Raw genomic sequence first — 18,946 nt, forward strand, 5'->3', positions numbered from 1 at the left:
CAATGTGCCCATACCTGGTCACGAGTGAACTGAAAGAGAAATCGACTAAGTGTTGGCTAAGTCATGGAGATATGCGAGAGACGTTTATATGGCAGCAATGAGTAAACATATGATGGACCGACGCATGTTAGAGGGGCATGTCCAGATTGAAGGGCAGGTCATCTTGGTGGGTCGACGCCCCAAGCGACACGACCCACACAATAACACATTCAATGGACATCACATATATAAAGGACTGGTCAGATGGGAGAAGGAAACCAAGCAATGACCAAACACAATTCGTAGTGCGAAGGTGGGAGGTTGGGGCGGCGAAGAGCTAACAGTCATAGTGGCAGACGGTGGATGCGCCCGCAGGGCAGGTAGGTCTCAACGTGTTACAGGTTCGTTGGACAGAGACAAGTGCAGGTGCGATAGTGGGCATGTTGGGCAATAGGCTACATACCTGAGTCACGGTAGGCAGGTGCAGCAGCGCGTTGTGCCATGCAGAAAAATAGACACAGCTGTAGGACTATGGTAGAGTGCAGGGCACCGGTGAAGCGCGCATGTAGGTCAAAAAATTGGCAAAGTGATGAAGTGTGCAGAAAATTGGGTAGAGGTTGAGCTCGGGTAGAGTCGACCTCCCCTTGTACATTATGTAAAGATTGTACATTAAATTTATAAATGAAATTATAAATTTGGAAATCTTGTATTGGTCTCGGCTTTGGAATTGGTTGGTATTTTTGTTATGTTTATTCCGCACATAACTTAATAATGAAAGAGAACAACAATAATAATGGATGGATGTATGCAAAGTCCAAAAAACATGAAAAAATATAAGTATAGATGTTTAGTCAGTGCCACATGACACCCCGAATGGGAAATTTGACTTGGGGCCATGACAGATGGTATTAGATGGTATTAGAGCCAGTACAATAGGATGCAGCAGAGACCGAAGATGTATGCAAGCTGAAGTTTTTGAGCAAAAGAAAAATTGGCTGCATAGTTTGGGGTTTCTTGACTTGGAGATTCATGGCAGAACCGTCCAATCTTTGGTGGACACAAGTGCCACCCATAACTTTATGACGATAGGGCTAGTGAAGGAAGTTAGGCTGCATATTGTTCCAAAGGATGTGGCGGTCAAGGTAGTGAACTCGAGAGCTAAAGTGTCAAGATTGGCAGATAATGTGTTGGTTCGAATTGCAGATTGGCAGGGTTGTTTGGACTTCATGGTGATGGAGATGAAATACTTTGACATGGTATTGGGGCAGGATTTTCTAAAGGGCAAGAAGGAAATTGTTGTTCCATTTTATGATGAGATTATGTTGATTGGAGACACACAAACATGGGCTTTACCTATTCACTAGCAGAGAAGGGAAGTGAAGGTGCAGCATGTTTCTGCATTAAGTATGAGTAGGGCAATGCACGATTCAGATGTTGAGACATATGCGACAATCATTAGGGAGGTTGAGGACGATGATGGAGTGGGGACGCCTATTCCAATTGAGATTTCTGATGTATTGGCCAAATATGCAAATTTGATGCCTGATGAGTTGTCGAAAGTACTTCCACTGAGACGTGTAGTGGACCATCATATTGAGCTAGAGTCGGGGATGAAACCCCCAGCAAAATCTCCTTATCATTTATCAAGGCTAGATTTGGAGGAGTTGAAATGACAGTTGAAGGATTTGACTGATGCAGGTTTCATACGACCTTCAAGGTCCCCATATGGTGCTCCAATATTGTTCCAGAAGAAGAAGGATATGAATGAGTTGAGGATGTGTTTTGATTATCGTGCTTTGAACAAGCAGACAATAAAGAATAGGTATCCTTTACCACTTGCTGCAGATTTCTTCAACAAGCTTGCGAAAGCCTGAGTGTTTTCCAAGTTGGACTTGAGGCATGGGTATTATCAGGTGCAATAACAGAGGGGGATGAGAAGAATACCATGATTGTGACGATTTATGGGAGTTTTGAGTTCCTTGTCATGCCATTCAAGTTGTGCAACACTCCTGCTACATTTTGCACATTGATGAATGATGTTTTGTGTCCATATTTGGATTCATTTGTAATAGTATACTTGGACAATATCATGATATTCAGTGATAACATGGAGGATCATAAGAAGCACTTGGATTTGTTCTTTGAGGCACTAAAGAAAAATTAGTTGTACTTGAAGAAGTCAAAGTGTATGTTCGCCCAGATTGAGATTCCATTCCTTGGACACATAGTGGGTCAAGGTCACATACAGATGGAGCCGACTAGGATATAGGTGATTGAGGATTGGGTCAAGTTGAAGAATGTCCATGATATGAGAGTGTTCTTGGGGATGACCAAGTACTAGCAAAAGTTTGTAGAGGGGTACTCCAAGGTGACTGCACCACTGAAAGACCTTCTGAAGAAGGACAAGTGATGGAATTGGATGGAGAAGTGTTGAGCAACATTTGAGGATTTGAAGAAGAGGATGGTTACAACACCGATACTGAGGCTACCTGACTTTGAGAGACTGTTTGAGGTGCACACATATGCTTCATATTTTGCGATAGGGGGAGTACTCTTGCAAGATGGGCATCCGGTGGCATATGAGAGTTGGAAGTTGCAGGATAGAGAGCGATGGTATCCAGTTCATGAGAAGGAGATGAATGTGATCATCCACTGTTTATAGGTATGGAGACATTACTTGATTGGGAAGCCTTTTGTTGTCAAGAATGACAATATTGCAACAAGTTATTTTGCATCCCAACTGAAGTTGTCAGCAAAGCAGGCTCATTGGGAGGACTTCTTGGCAAAGTTTGACATGGCTATTGAGTCTAGGGCCGGTAGACTCAATGCAGTTGTAGATGCCCTCAGCAGGAAGGGACAGTTGGCTGCACTTAAGGAGGGAGAGGATCGAGCTGAACACAGTAGGAGTCAGGTTCAGATGACTGATGAGATGCATATTAGACTTCGTGCTAGTGTGGAGAGCGATATTCAGGCAAAAGCATTCTGAAGCAGGTGAAGGAGGGGAAGACTCGAAATTTTTTCCCACGAGATGGACTCTTGTTCTATGGGAATCGACTTTACATTCTGAAGTCATCTAGACTTAAGAGGCACCTCTTGAAGGAGTGCCACGATTCTCCATGTGCTAGCCACCTAGGGCAGCGTTGTTCTTTGGCATTGTTGGAGAGGGGATACTTTTGGGAGAAGATGAGGGAAGATGTAAAGGAGTATGTACTTATAAGAAATTTAATATATTTTTAGTATTTAATTTTTAAATATATATTAATTAATAAATAAATTTAGTATTTAAGTTTTAAAGCTATATATTAATTAATAAACGAATTTAGATAGATTTTAAAATTTGGGAGTGATTTTAAGTTAAAGTTTTGAAAATAAGATAAGTTTTGGAGGGAGGAGGGTTTTTTTTTCTAGGTATCGTAATTGTAAAATTGTTTATATTAGTTAAAATTAATAAATTATTTAAATTTGAAAATTAATGAAAAGAAAATGAGTAAAAGCAATGGCTGTTACATAAAAAGATTACATATTTCTTAATATTTTAAATATATACTAATGAAGTTTTTCTAAATTGAAATTTTTTCATTAAAATATTTATCGTATCATATCGAATTCAAATTCAAACTTGATAACTATACCTAAACATATTTTGTACACATTTTTTCTCGTCTTTAGACCCCTGACTGGTATGATTGATCCTACATCCTAGCTGTCTTAACAAAGTAACAAAGCCTTCTAATTATTCTGGTGAGAGGCAAGCTAGGGTGTCTTCTAGTAAGTGCATCCAACAGCTTGTCAGTTCATCCAATAGTGTGAATCCAACCAATCCTTCATTTTCCTCATTCTTCTTCCCTTTGTGGGAAACGCAACAACGTATATAATGCATATGTCCCTAAGTTGGTAAGTCTATATTATTATCTTTATGTAGGACCATATAAGTAAGCACACCATGACACATCTTGGAATCCCCAGATAGAAGACTCAAACGAATTCAATTTGTCTCAGATGTGGGTTCTCTCCAGATCATTTGATGGTTTTGATCTCAATAGCATTGCATTGAAGTAGGCTGACAGGTTGCTCGCGCTCAATTTTTTTATTTAATATTCAAATATCTTTTGAAATTATTAGTCATTCACATGTTGTTATTGCACTCATTGCCACGTGAGCCCAGTGTTGTACGGATCATGCAGACCTCATCTTTTTACATATTGGACGGTTCGTTTACAGTAGTTAAAATCTAGTTAATGGGATTAGAATGAATTGCTTCAAAATTCTCTTCTTGGAATGTGAACTAATTACTCCACACCTTGCTCCGGTCATTTTTTAAAAACTTAAAAATACTAGAATGGGCCTATTTTTTATAAATGTAAGGAAAATGTAGAAACCATTATGATAAAGGTTTTGTATATTAATGTCGCTCTTAATTAAATTTATGTATACTATTTTTAATGTCGCTCATAATCACATTAAATTTATGTTTTGAGGATATTGAAATATGACAAGTTATTGAAGTGTTTTTTACTATTTTATATTGAAAATAAATATTTTATTAATTTATGTTTTATTAATTATTTTATGTTTGAGGATGTTTAAATTGCCATAGTCTAATTAGTTAAAGGAATTGTCCAGAAAGTTATAGAAATTCCGGTCATATTTAGAGAAAATCTGGCAAAGATTTTTGTAAATCCAAGTTATAGTTGTTAAACTTCAAAATTTTAAGTGTCCTAAACTTTTTTGATGGCGCTGAATCTATTTCCACCATCAAAAACAAGATTCAAATACTGTCTTTACAAGATTTTTTGAAATATTTTTATCCCGGCCACTTTTAACCATCCAAACAATTCTGCAACCTAGCTAAACGACTCCGTTGGAATTTGACAAGTTATTGAAAACTTTTTTATTATTTTACATTAAAAATAAATTATTCAAAACACTAGCATTTTCCATATTTCTCATCATTTTATTTAAGTATAATTGTATTGCTGATTTCAAAATATTTCAAAAATGAAACGGAAAATATCTAAATCAATTCAATTAGTTCACTTTGCTGAGACGAATTTCCAAAATCTATTCCTTAATCTACAATCCAGACAAATAGATCGACAATTTTAATTTAGAAGCAAATTAAAAAATGGTTAAACACTTTTTATTACACAGTTTTATAGATTTTATCTTTAAAACTTTTATCAAAATATTATTAATAAAAAATAAATTAATGATATTTATAATGTTTTTATTCAGAGTTTTCTTTCTCTTTTGTTGTATATGTTTATCCAGACACATAGATCGACAATTTTAATTTAGAAGCAAATTAAAAAATGGTTAAACACTTTTTATTCCACAGTTTTGTAAATTTTATCTTTAAAACTTTTATCAAAATATAATTAATTTATTTTTAATAAAATTACATTAATAAAAAATAAATTAATGATATTTATAATGTTTTTATTCAGAGTTTGCTTTCTCTTTTGTTGTATATGTTTATTTCTTTTCAATTTAGACTTTCAATTTCAAGGTTTGGTATACTATTACCACATCTGTATTTGTGCTGGGCAATTAAATATTGGTTTTAATCAAAAGCATCATACAGAAAGTGGATTAATCATAAGTCTAAATTTCAAGGTTTGGTATACTATTACCACATCTGTAATTGTGCTGGGCAATTAAATATTGGTTTTAATCAAAAGCATCATACAGAAAGTGGATTAATCATGATGTGGAGTGTTTGTCTTTTTATTTTATCTTACTTTCTATGATAAGTTTATGATTTACGTTAATGTTTTGATTTTACCTTCATGATGTGGAGTGTTTGTCTACTTTCTATGTTAAGTTTATGATTTACATTAATGTTCTGATTTTACCTTAATCATGATGTGGAGTGTTTGTCTCCTTATTTTGTCTTACTTTCTATGATAAGTTTATGATGTACATTAATGTTCTGATTTTGCCTTACCGTATGCTCTAAGTTTTTAATTCACAGTAATGTTATTTTCAATTACTATTTTTTATTCTTATATATTGTTAACGCATTTGTAGCAATGCTGGAAACATCTTATGAGGTTGGTATGTGCATGCTGGTAAACAAGTTTTCTTGTTTTTCGAAAAACATCATATAAGTGGGCTTGGGCTTTATTTGACTGAGAAAAACCCTGAGAAACCATGTGATCTTTATTACATGGGATGGAGTGAGTTCCAAGGCAAAATATGAACAACTCTACAATTGTACAGTTAAACTCCGTGGGTATTTTTAACTTAGGAGTCCTAATCATTTTACAAGGTATTTATACAAGTTTGGTATCAGGCTTGTCGATTCTATACTGTCTCTTATCTAAATCGAACATAGTATAAGATTTACATGTTGTAACAGTCTCTCGTCTATTTTTGTTCTACATTCTTATCTATACAAGTTTGTCATCATCGATGTTGATTCTCTACAGTCTTGTCTACATCAAACCTATGAGTAAATTTCTCAGGGATTTAGTTTTTACCTTTTTTGCCTCCACCTACTAGATTCAACTGGAAAATAATCTCTTTACAGAGTGATTCTTATCCGGAAACGGTGAGTTTAAGTGAATTGCAGATTCTCCGAATATTCGGGAATCCAACGGACATGGGCTCGGTCAAAAAATTGACCGTGTCCATGTCCCTCGGATTCCCGAATATTCTGGAAATCTGCAATCGACTTAAGGATAGCCTCCAAGAAAAGGGATGCTAAAATCTGTTATGTTTAGGTTTCTTTCAAACTAATGAACGAATAGCCATGGGTGCTGCCATTACACCTATTTCTTCTTTCAATGGTCCTCAGTATAATATTACCATACTGATATGGAAGGTCTGTGAACTTCATCACCATCCATTTGATTTTGTGCTGCAGAGATATGTTCATTTTAATTAAAGTAAACATTAAATGCAAAGCCATAAATAAACACAAAAAATTCCAATATACAACTTTGATTTTTTTATATGTACCGCAATTTTTTTCCATGCATATGTTTTTGTTGTTTGCAGGATCCTGAGGACGACTGGTGGATGGAGTTTGTAGACAATGAATTGGTGGGATACTGGCCTGCACATCTCTTCACACATTTCATTTAGCAGATCATGCAAATATGGGTGAATGGGGTGGTGAGGTTGTAAACATGGAACCACCTCCACACAAATGCTAAGTGGTAATTTTCCAAATGAAGGATTTGGCGGAACCAACTATTTTCGTAATTTACAGGTAGTACATGCAGAAAACAGTTTACAAACCATAGACTCAGTCTCCACCACCTATTATGACAACCAAAGCGTTCACAATGATGATTTGGGTAATCATTTCTATTTCGGAGGGCTTCGGCAGAATCACGAGCGTCCTTGAGGTTCCACTAATGCAGTTCCGAACTATTTTTGCAAATTATGTAACATATATTATTTACTAATTTTTGAATCGATTGAATTAGTAAATAAAGGCAGTTACTAACTATTTTTGCAAATTATGTATGTATATTATTTATTAATTTGTGAACATATTACTAATTTTCGAACAGATTGAATTAGTAAATAAAGACTATATTGTAATTAGTATTTATAGCTTAATTTAAATATAGTTTAATGAAACAAAAAATAACAAAGACAAAGATTTAATCATAAAAGTAAAATAATTAATAAAATATTATATTGTAGAATGTCATTACCAAATACTAAGAAATATGATTACTAATATATATGTGAGTAAGAGAAAGATAGAAAGTGTTATATATATATATATATAATTTTCTCTATAATTAAATTTATTAAAATATTTTTTAATATAATAATAAGTCACTTTAAATAGAAAATATTGCGAAAAGACAAAGAAAAATAAAACAATAAATGAAAAGAAATAAAACAAAAACAAAAAATAGTAATTAATAGAAATGGAAGTTACTAAACAACCTACAATAAGATTTCAATCAATCATCTTACAAATAAAAAAATTTCAATAATATTAAAAACTAAATTTTTCATATTAAACCATAGATAAACATCATAATTTTTTTGTCAAAATAAACTAATATCCCATCAAAAAAACTAAATACCTTTTACCATGCCTACGACAAATATATATTATATACGGTGAAATTGAATTACACCATTTAATTAGGTAAAAAGGATTATTTTGTACAGTTAGGTTATTGGTCACTTTGCCCCAACACACAGGTTCATTGGCGATGGTAAAAAGGATTATTTTGTACAGTTAGGTTATTGGTCACTTTGCCCCAACACACAGGTTCATTTGGGCGATGTACTATTTTGAAGATTTTGAAGAAGAGAGTGTATTGCACAAGAGTTAGCGGTGTAAATAGTGAGCAGCATGACGCATGTCCGACCACAAAGAATTCAGTGGGGCGTGCCTCGGAGTGTTAAGATTATTGTGCTTTTTTAGACAAAAAGATGAGAAAATTCCTTAAGATTTTCTTAAATGTGATATATTTATTTTATTTTGTAAAATTTTTAGATATGTTTTTTTGCAAATTGGAAGGGCCAATCAGTAGTGATGTGGCGGGTGGTAATTGAGGTTTAGTATTTTTAAGTGATTTGTGATTTGAGTTGGTGCACTATTTTTTTAGAGGTGGGAAAATTTATCATAATTTAGTTTTCAAATCAACACTGAATTTAGTTTTCAAACCAACAGTGAAGACAATCATTTCTAGTTGCTAATGCGAATGCAAGCTGACTTACTCATCAATGTTATTCAAGGAAAACCACGCCACCTGGAATAATTTCAAACCAACACTGAAGACAACCATCTCTCGCTGCTAACCGCGAATATAAGTTGACTGACTCATCACCATTATTCAAGGAAAATCACTCCACCTGGAATACCTTGCTGGTGGTCCGTAAAGGGACAGATTTTCACTCCTGCCAGATGCCTCTCGGTCTTGGGTTGTTAATCTGTTTCTTTACATCCGAGGAAGAAGAGCTCTTAGCCAAGCAAAAGCAATTTTAGGGCATACTCCAGGCCTGGAGTTGGTGCACTATTGGGACAACCATCTCTAGCTGCTAACCGTGAATGCAAGCTGACTGACTCATCACCATTATTCAAGGAAAACCACACCACCTGGAATAACCTGTTGGTGGTCCGTAAGGGGACAGACATTCACTCCTACCGGATGCCTCTTGGTCTTAGGTTGTTAATCTGTTTCCTTACATCCAAGGAAGACGAGCTCTTAGCCAAGAAGAAGCAATTTTAGGGCATACTCCAAGCCCGGATTTGGTGCACTTTTGGGTTGATATAAAAACTTTTATTCTACAAATACACCTATAAAAAAAACCAAAAAATCATCTTAAAACCACTCCTCATTTTTACTTTTATATCAAATGGGCCCACAAAAACCTCTAATAATTAAATGGCCTACACATTCTACCTACTTTATCTCCAATCTCAAGAACATGTGGCATGTGTGTAAGAAGAGCTTTAGTGAGGACACTTTCCCTGTGTGTGTAAGCTAATGTACCGAGTAGTGAAACCATGAAGTTCACTACAACAAAACCAGCGATTTGCGCCAGATTTAGCGCCAGATTTTAGTGCATTTTTTTTGTAATTGTGATGAGCAACCTGGCGCTAAATCTGGCTCTATTGTACAATTTTTAAAGCGTCATTTTTTGCACCTGATTTTGCATCCTTTTTCACGCTAGATTTTGCATCATTTTTTACACCAAACTATGCATCATTTTTTGCGTCAAATTTTGAACCAAGATTTGCATCTTATTTTATGACAGGTTTTGCTTCTAGTTTTGTGTCATTTTTTGCATCTATTTTTTATTCTCTTTTGCTTCCTATTTTGTGTCATTCTTTGCTTCCATTTTTGCACCATCATTTGCATCAAGTTTACACTGTATTTTGAATCCAATTTAACGTCTTTTTATTCATCCATTTTGTGTTAGTTTTTGCATCTAGTCTTATGCCAGGTTTTGTATCTAGTCTTACACTAGTTTTTGCTTCTATTTTTGCACCAGCTTTGGTGCCTATCTTTGCACCATGTGTTGAATTTGATTTAGCACCAAATTTTGCATCCATTTTTGTGCCCATTTTTGCATCTTTTTTTGGACCATTTTTTACATCCACATTTACGTTTGATTTGTCTCTATTTTTCCCATCTCATTTTGCACCATATTTTGCGTCATTTGTTTCATCCAATTTTGCATCATTTTTAACACCATCTCTTGCATCTAATGTTACATCATTTTGAGCATCCAAATTTGCATTTATATTTGCATCTTATGTTGAGTCATGTGTTGTGTCCACCTTTGCATCTTATTTTGTGTCTAATGGTACATTCAATTTAGAGCCATTTTTTACGTCTACTTTTGTATTTGTTTTTGCACCAAGTTTTGCATCCAATTTTAAGTTATTTTATGCCCCTTTTTGCACCATTTTTTTGTGTCTACTTGTGTCCAATGTTTCACCATTATTTGCACCGACTTTTTCATCCAATTTTGCATTTTTTTGGTGTCTAGTTTTACATCGTTTTCACCATCCAAATTTGCATCTTTTTTTGCCTCATTTTGTGTCCACATTTGCATATAATTTTGTGTCTGAGTTCGAGCCTAAATTTGCATGTGATTAGGAATCATTTTTTACATCCAATATGGCATCCTTGGTTTCACCTTTTTTCAGCCCCATTTTGCATCTTGTTTTATGTCTTTTCTTACATCTTTTTTTTTTCCTTTTTTGCACCCAAGTTTGCATCCCAAATTTATACCATTATTTGCATCATCATTTGGCATATTAATTTGCAACGTTTTTTGCTTCTTTTTAACGCTCAACTTTGCATCTTATTTTACATCTAGTTGTTGTCTTTTTTTGCATCTAATTTGGTGCCCATTTATGTGTCCTTGTTTTTGCCCAATTTGATATCCTTTTGTATGCCATGTTTTGTTCCCTTCTTTGTGTCAACTATTGCACAATTTTTCACTTCTAATTTAAAACACTTTGTATGTCAATTTTTTGCATTTTGTATTAATTCCTAGTTTAACATCCAATTTTACTTTCAATTTTGCATCCATGGTTACATCCGCATTTGACTTCTTATATAGAGTATATTTTTCTTTACATACATGACCCCCTTTATAGATTCATAGTGAAATATATGATAGTTTCTAAATATCATTAAAGCAAATATCACAATCAAAATCATTTGTAAAGAAATTTAAGAGAAATTGACAACATCCATCCAAAAAAATAACAATGTGTCATTAACAATTTTCAAAACATGTATAAAATAGCAACATAATACTAATAAAATCAGTATTATTTTTAATCAAAACAAGTAAAATTCAAATATGATTAACAAATCAAAATATTTCATGAATATCGTTATTCTACGATAAATTAACAACATACATAAATCAAACTCATCGTATGATTACAAAATCAAAATGTCTCATTGATATAGGGTAAATTCACAACACCCATCTAAACATAACAATGTCATTCTACACAATAATTTCTTCATAAAAAACAATGCATGTGCATGCCTAGCTACCACCACCAAGATCATCCTCATGATCATCTTGACCATCCTCATTACTCTGATCCACATCATCACCAACACCGCAACTATCATCATCATCTCCTCCTTCACCACCATCATCCTCATCCTCATCCTCATCATCTCCTGATATATGTTGAACATAATTTGGATCATCATCTTGGCAATCATTACCTATAGCATTCTGACAAAAAAAATCAATATTACATGTTAGTATTAATTACATAACACAACGCATGTTTTTGTTATACAATGTTAACCATAAAATGAGGTAAGATATAATATCTAATAGTACTAAAAAATAAAATGAAAATATGGTTTAAAAGTATATTGGAAATCCAACTAAGATTACATACCATAGAGTCCATCCAAACAACAAATTCAACCCATCTCTTTTGCTGCAGCACCTCCTTTTCCAAATGATTTGGAGGTCTTCCATATTTTAGTTCCTATCAATCAGTAAATAGGGAGAAATTAGATAACAATGACTTTCTTCTAGTACAAAATTTATTAAAAAAATATCACATGTTTAATATACTTACAAAGGTTGTTATCAGTGCTTTTAAACCTTTCTGGCCACTAGGATGAGTGACTTTTGTCTTGGTTAACCTCACCTTGGATGCCTTGTCCTTAAACATAAACCAATTCAATTTATTTTCACACAAATACATGTCTAAGATACTTATAAGTATTAATACATTCTAAATAATGTTTAATGAAAAATTCAATACCTGAATGCTCTCATTGCCGGCTTTTCTTTGTGCATCCAACTTCTCATATGATTTTACAAGTTCTTTCCATACTTTAAAAGGTATGTCAATAGGTCTTTGTTTCAGTCTTTGATCTTGAGGCATTTTTTTAATTTTTCTTGTTTGGTTAAAAATTTTGGTTAAAAAAAACCGAACAAGTAATTCACATCAATGACATGGGGACTCTATGGATATGTGTAAAAAAATGGCTATAAAGAAAACATCCAAAAAACATATGAGCTCTCCCTTTGATGGTCACTTGGGGCATATGGCTGGAAAGGAACAACTCCATTTTCGAAAATCAAGGACAATCCTTTCTCAAAGTCCTTCCTAATAATTGCTCCAAATGTCTTAAAATGAAAAACAAAATTCAAATGTCATCCTTAAACATCTCCCTTAAATATAACGTTGGACCATAAATTCTTCACTTTTATTGTTATCGGCTCTGGAATGATTTTTCTATATGCAATTATATAATGAAATATGTGTGCACTAATGAAAAAACATTGAGTTTCATTTTTCATAATCACAAACAATGAAAAAAGAATCACACGTAACTAGCATCATTTTGGAAATTTTATATTTATTAAAAATCTTTAACATGTTTTCCTCCCATATCTCATAAAAAGGTGTGAAATTTTTTATATACTCTCCAATAAGCACTACAACAAAACCAGCGATTTGGAGGTTTTACACTAAGTTTTTCAACATCGAGCTTACTAGGGCTTGCACCACCGAGGTTATTAGTAAGAATCTCATGAGGTTTTCATAGCCATGATTATTAGAATCAAAATAGTAGGATTTGCACTAAAAAACAGTTGATAGAGCTTTCATGCTGGGGAGAAAATCACAAGTTCAACTTCTGCAGTGCAGAGCACCGAGAGCTCGTAAGCTTTCTTCAGCAATCCACCTACGTTTGGAAAATGTAGCCTGCCTGCTGACGATGTTCTCAATCCTCTTCCTCTGCATCTTTCCCCTCACTATTCTTGTATGTCCTCTTTCGCTTTTCCCTCCAAACAAACCCTCTCAAATTGAGAAAGCAGAACAACTCACTCGATGAGAATCCGAATCCAATTATCGCTTCTAACAATAACCCAATACGATACCAGAAGTGATTACACAAAACCTCATTGACTCTTCATTTGTTTGGAAAAGAGCCAAGCATATACTTCTGACGAGGGTTTCCGTCTCAAGTCTGGCTCGCAGGACGTCGCTTAGTCAATTGCGAGAAAAGTTTTCTACCTGCCTGTCACATACGGTTTGTCACACTATATATTAAAATAAGGTTGATCATACTAATAATAAGGTTGTATAGTTTAAAAGGAGGGCTCTCCTGACTGCATTTGGTTGGTTTATAGAAAAGATTGCTGGAATGTGTAATGTGAATGCTCTGCTAACTGTTTTTTAAGCATTTGGAAGTATTAAAACCCCCTAGGATAATTAATGTAAGACCTGTTAATTAATGTGTAAAGATGGCTATTGTCCTTGGGCTACCTTAGCTGTTCGTGTTTAGTGATTTGTGGTATTATGACTCCTCAAGTCACTATTAAACCATGAGAACCATGCCCAGGCAGACTAGTGTGACATTGTGGATGAGAACCAAAACTAGACTCCTATAACCTCCTTTTTCATCCTTTAAATTGCAGAATTAACTGACTGTTCTAGTAATCGTTCTTGAGCACCTGAAGATGTGCACCCTAAATAATAAGAATAATACCCTGTAACATATGAATAGTCCATCCTGTGCATGTAGGATATGCACATGAGGTCCAATAAAATCACTAACCAGAATACCAGGTGTTATTAAAGCCTCTACAGGTTGATATATATGAATGTTACAGTGTGTAGGAGTATGATTCAATTCCATACGAAAATACAAAACATCTGATAGGATTTCCTTATACCTCATAGGCAAACAACCATTGTCCCTTCTATAGATGAGAAGAATAAGTGCTTGGTTCTCTACACTAAATAAAGACAAAGTATAGTACTTATTGCTGACAAAATAGGATTTAAATCGCGGTTCAATTGCTTGACATTCAGCTGGTCACAGAATTGTAGAGTGCATAATCATAAGTGATGTTGCGAGCCTCATTTCTCAAAGTCTAAGGGTCTTGCGAGCCATAATCACAGCCATGTATGGCATATCTTGTGATTATGGCATTTTATGAGGTCAATTCTTGTGAAGACATTTCAGTTTATAATAAATTTTGAACCTCAACAGAGTTTTGGCAAGACCTGGCTGAGCTAGGACATCAACAACACAGCTGATATGAATGACATAATCTAGCCTCAAGAGGGAGCCTCTTTTGTTTCATCACTCTAATAATCTATGAAGTGGTGGAAAGCATAACAACTTCCCCTTGAATATGACACCTAAACTGAGTACAAATCCTAAATGATGCAGCCCTTGGTGCATGTCTCTCAAAGTATCGATATTTCAAATGTTGAAAGCTCTTGTGCCCATTTGATATGCATTCGATTGCAGTTCCCCTGAAGAAAGAATCTTATAAAGGTGAGGCCATGGCCAATATGTTAGCCATATCCATTGGAGTTGCCATTGCTTGACAACTTTAGTGTGATCAGTCCCACCATGATTCACATGGGCTTCTACTCAACACTGGCTGTTGCTATTGTAAGAGTCTTCAAGCTCGTTGAACCCATAGTATTGATAAGTGTATTCTTTGGGTCTCTGGTTTTCAAATTCTGCCTATGTTTTCCTCTCAGTATCATTATTTCAAATGTTGAAAGCTCTAATTCCCATTGCTGTGTATTTGATTGTGGTTTCCCTGAAGAAAGAAGCTTATAAAGGTGAGCCCGAGGCCAATATGTTGGCCATATCCATTGGAGTTACTATTTCAGCTTATGGGGAGGCCAAGATGAATGCATGGGAGGTGATTCTCCAGTTAAGTGCAGTTGCATGTGAGACTACCCAATTGGTTCTCATACAAATTCCACGAACATCAAAAGGGATTAAGTTGAATCCCATCACATCTTTGTTGCTCCTTGTTGCCTTGTTTTTCTCAGCACCCCCTGGGCCTTAGTAGAATACCCATTTCTGATAATCAGGGTCTCTTCCTTTGATTTGGATTGCATGACATTTCTGCTTGTGCCTTGGCTCTTAATCTTGCAATGTTTCTTCTGATAGGAAAGACTTCAGCCTTGACTATGAATGTTGCTGGTCTTGTCAAGGACTGGCTGCTCATAACATAATCTTTCTCTGTAATAAATGTAAAGGTTACAGTCATAAACTTGAGTGGGTGTGGACTGGCTTTTCTGGCTGTCTGTTACTATAATCATTTGAAACTTCAAGCTCTCAAGTCCAATGACAACCAACCAAAGTACCTCAGCAGTGCAACTGATGCCAATGATGAAGGAGAAGGTTTGATAATGACGAGTGGGAGATTCTCAATCAGAGATTCAGAACCAGTAGAGAAAAATCAAACTCAAGCTTCAGGATTAGGTATTTAGATCATTAATATTGTCTTGTGCTAGAGATTATTGTTCTTGGATTGGCTCCTCTATGCCCAGATCTATTTGCAGGGAACAGGCCAGTCATTCACAGTGAAGAAGATAATGACAAGATTAGTGTATAATGATGGACAGGATGGTGCCATGGTGCCAACCTAAATCTCAAGTAAGGAGACATCTGTTCATCAATTTGTCAAGAAGCATGGCCTACAATTCAATTGCTCTAAGCCTATCACTTCTTCCACCTGTCAAATAAATTGTTTCCTGTTTGTTTAGTTGACTATGGTTCTAATAAATATACTATTGTTTGATGTAAAAATACAAAACAAAACAAAAAATATGGAAAGTTGTGACCCCATTTTCTAACTACAAATTGAAATCGGATTACCATAGTGACCACCTTTGCTTATTGGAATCAAAAAGGGGGTGGGTTATGCACAATCCTCCGTATCATTTGCTATTACCAGAGATAATTAAAGCCACCCTAAACTCAAGTCTTAACTATGCTGATAGGGTGTTTGGGGAGGGGGATCCCTTACCAACCCACTATAATCTGCACAAAAGCATCCTAAGAACATATGCAAAATCAACCCTTCAATGAAATGATCCAAGAATATAGGTACTCAAACATTGATTTTATCAAAGAAAAATACAAGACAGAAAGAAAAGGTAGACAGGAAAATGCTAAGGCTTGCTAAAATCAATGATATGCCTGCCTACACAGTGGGTAATTGGATAGAGATAGTTACTATTTAACTTTCAGGAACTTATACTTCACTAGCTAAAAAGTTTTGGATTTTTTTTTCTTATGACCTTGAGTACAGAGTCTCATAATCAACTAGAAGAAAAATCAAGTCTATCTTTCAATTGCTTGAACCAGAACTATATCACGGATATTGCAGCAATAAAAGAAATAATTCCAGTCTATAGAAAGGTAGCATAGTAATAACATACTTGAGTTTTCGGGGTGCTTCAAACAATCTCATCCTAAAGATAGGATTCCAGGTTGTTTGCAGATTTTAATTGGTGAGGTTGGCTCTAATTTTGGAACTTTGTTGGCTCTGCTGCAGGTATCATTTTGCCCCAAATCTTCGTCAAGCCTTTTTCATGGACTCACTAAAGGACTCTCATTTTCTGCATCCTTCATATGAGTAAACCTTCGACCCAGCACTGGTTTTCAATACAAACTTTCAAAGAGAGAAACTGGCAGTTTGGAGCAGGTTACAAGACCTCCTTCTATAATGAACAGATATGACCCTGGAATGTGGCAAAAGTTCTCCCCTTCAGCCGGTGCTAAAGAAAACAAAGAGCTTCTCTCTGAAATCTCTAATGGCGTGCTTGGATGGCCTAATCTGACCAAAACTACAAAAATGTACCATGAGTTTTCCTCTACGTTGTTATATTGTGAAGGATAGTGTTTCCCTCAATTACTAACCATTCCAATAGCCCCTGCTTCCTGATCCATTAGTTTTGACTTCTCCAGACACTAAAGAGCATTAACGATTCTATTCCATTACACAAAGATGAGCTGGAAGGGAAAACCCTTCGGAGCACAGTATTTCATGTTGAGGTATCAAATTCTTGGTTCCATGGAAATAGAAATCGCATGAAGATATCTACGAACCACTTGAACATCAAAAATGTTCAGTCTCAAAACTCTGAAGTAAATTTGTAAAGAATGTAGCATTAGCTTTCTTGGCTTAGTGAAATCCCTAATTTTCTATCCTATTTGCCTGTCTTAAAAATCTCACGAAAACCTGTAAAGATTGTGCCATTGTGTACGCTTAGCCTCTAAAAGCCCTAGCTTTCTATCTTCTTCTGTGTAATTTGAATAGAACACCATCAAATACCAGAATTATCAATTCCCATTCTCCAAAACTTTTAAATGTGTGGAACTGAGACAGAAATCATTTAATCAAACCACTCGAAATGCATCTGAATGCTGATCCATTAACTTAAAGAACTTCTTCCCAAACTCTGCCATTTTTTAAACAAAATTTTGAGCACAACCTTGTCTAGTCCATTTATAGAGAGCGTTAGTTTATGAAATCTTGCCTGTAAGCCAAAATAGAGTCAAAATTTTCCATTGAAAGCTCAGAATAACTGAACCAGAAATAACCCTTGTGAAATTTGCTGCTTAAAACATTGTTTTGAGCACGGCCGCTTTCTTCAGATTTATTTTAGATAATACGGTAGCTTATTTAATGAAATATTTCCAGAAAGTTGAAATATGGCAAATTTTTCCAATGAAGAACTCTAAATAATTTCATTAGGACAAGGCGTAGAGGATTCATGACGGCGACAAGAAAATAATGGCGCTTTGCAATTTTAGCACTCTCTTGCAGAAAAATACCTTTTCTGAAATCGTTTTGACCACGAAGAAATGCAGATGAACTGTTGGAAGTCGTGCAGAGAGAGATCTGGTGGCTTGTGGATCGATTCTGGGGCAATGTTTATGCGATTGCAAACCATGATTGTTCATATGCGAGCTACTGAGCTCGTTGAGAGGGATACGCGCAATGACGCCAAACTACCAAGAGGATTTGAATTTAAAGGCGGGATAGAATATCTACCGTTCGATCATGTCATCGACGGCCATATATTTGTGTTTCAGTAAAACGGATTTTCAAAGAATTTGAAATATTATACATTTTATAGAATTTGAAATATTATACATTCTATTATTTAAGCTGAATAATAGTTCTACTTTGGAAAAATAATTGGGCACATCAAATAAAATATTGATGTGACAGACATAGAACTCCGAAACAATAATGCACCCTTCTCTTACTCCAAAACAATAATGCACCCTTCTCTAGCTGATGTGTCAATGCTTTCTTTGAAGTGGAACTTAAAGAATTAAGTAATTATTCATTATTAAATTGGGATTTTATATAAATTAATTGATTATTTATTAATGTTAATTTCATTTTATAATTTTATATTAATTTTTAATAGATTTTTGTTAAAGATAATTATTTGAGCTATTATTGTATCAAGATTTTTGTTGTGTCTTTTATTATTATATTTTAATCCACTTTAAACATGCTCAAAATATGTTTTCATCTTCATTTGTGGAGATTATCTACTTGCATATTCAAAAAGTTTTGATGTAGTTTTTGCCTTGAAAAATGATTATTGTGATTGTAATGGTGAGAAATTATTCTATAAACAGTGTTAAGTGTTATTTAGAATAAATGAGAAATTCTTTTTGAATATATAAGACTAATCTTTGAG

At 34.8% G+C, this 18,946-nt stretch overlaps 1 protein-coding gene and 1 pseudogene across 1 annotated transcript; one reads left to right on the top strand and one right to left on the bottom strand.

Annotated features, from left to right (window-relative positions):
• Positions 1-1,397: 1,397 nt before the first annotated feature.
• Positions 1,398-7,333, top strand: LOC149177078 (uncharacterized; annotated as a pseudogene).
• A 4,009-nt stretch (positions 7,334-11,342) lies between these two features.
• LOC149177079 (uncharacterized) lies at positions 11,343-12,969 on the bottom strand. Its single transcript, XM_089423278.1, has 3 exons — positions 12,032-12,969; positions 11,846-11,938; positions 11,343-11,673 (listed from the first exon to the last, which is right to left on the bottom strand). Exons 1-3 carry the CDS (start codon positions 12,158-12,160, stop codon positions 11,476-11,478), a joined length of 420 nt encoding a protein of 139 aa, XP_089279404.1. The 5' UTR covers positions 12,161-12,969; the 3' UTR covers positions 11,343-11,475.
• Between the last annotated feature and the right edge of the window lie 5,977 nt (positions 12,970-18,946).

This window comes from Pinus tabuliformis, chromosome 4_1 (assembly GCF_031772625.1).
Source record: "Pinus tabuliformis cultivar Carrire ecotype Pingquan chromosome 4_1, CPIR1, whole genome shotgun sequence".
In the NCBI taxonomy this organism is placed as follows: Eukaryota; Viridiplantae; Streptophyta; class Pinopsida; order Pinales; family Pinaceae; genus Pinus; species Pinus tabuliformis.

Coding starts and splice junctions, on each gene's coding strand:
- LOC149177079 (XM_089423278.1), bottom strand. CDS start 12,160: ATGTATTTGTGTGAAAATAAATTGAATTGGTTTATGTTTAAGGACAAG. Junction 11,939..12,031: donor AAGCACTGATAACAACCTTT/GTAAGTATATTA, acceptor ACTGATTGATAG/GAACTAAAATATGGAAGACC. Junction 11,674..11,845: donor TTGTTTGGATGGACTCTATG/GTATGTAATCTT, acceptor TTTTTTTGTCAG/AATGCTATAGGTAATGATTG.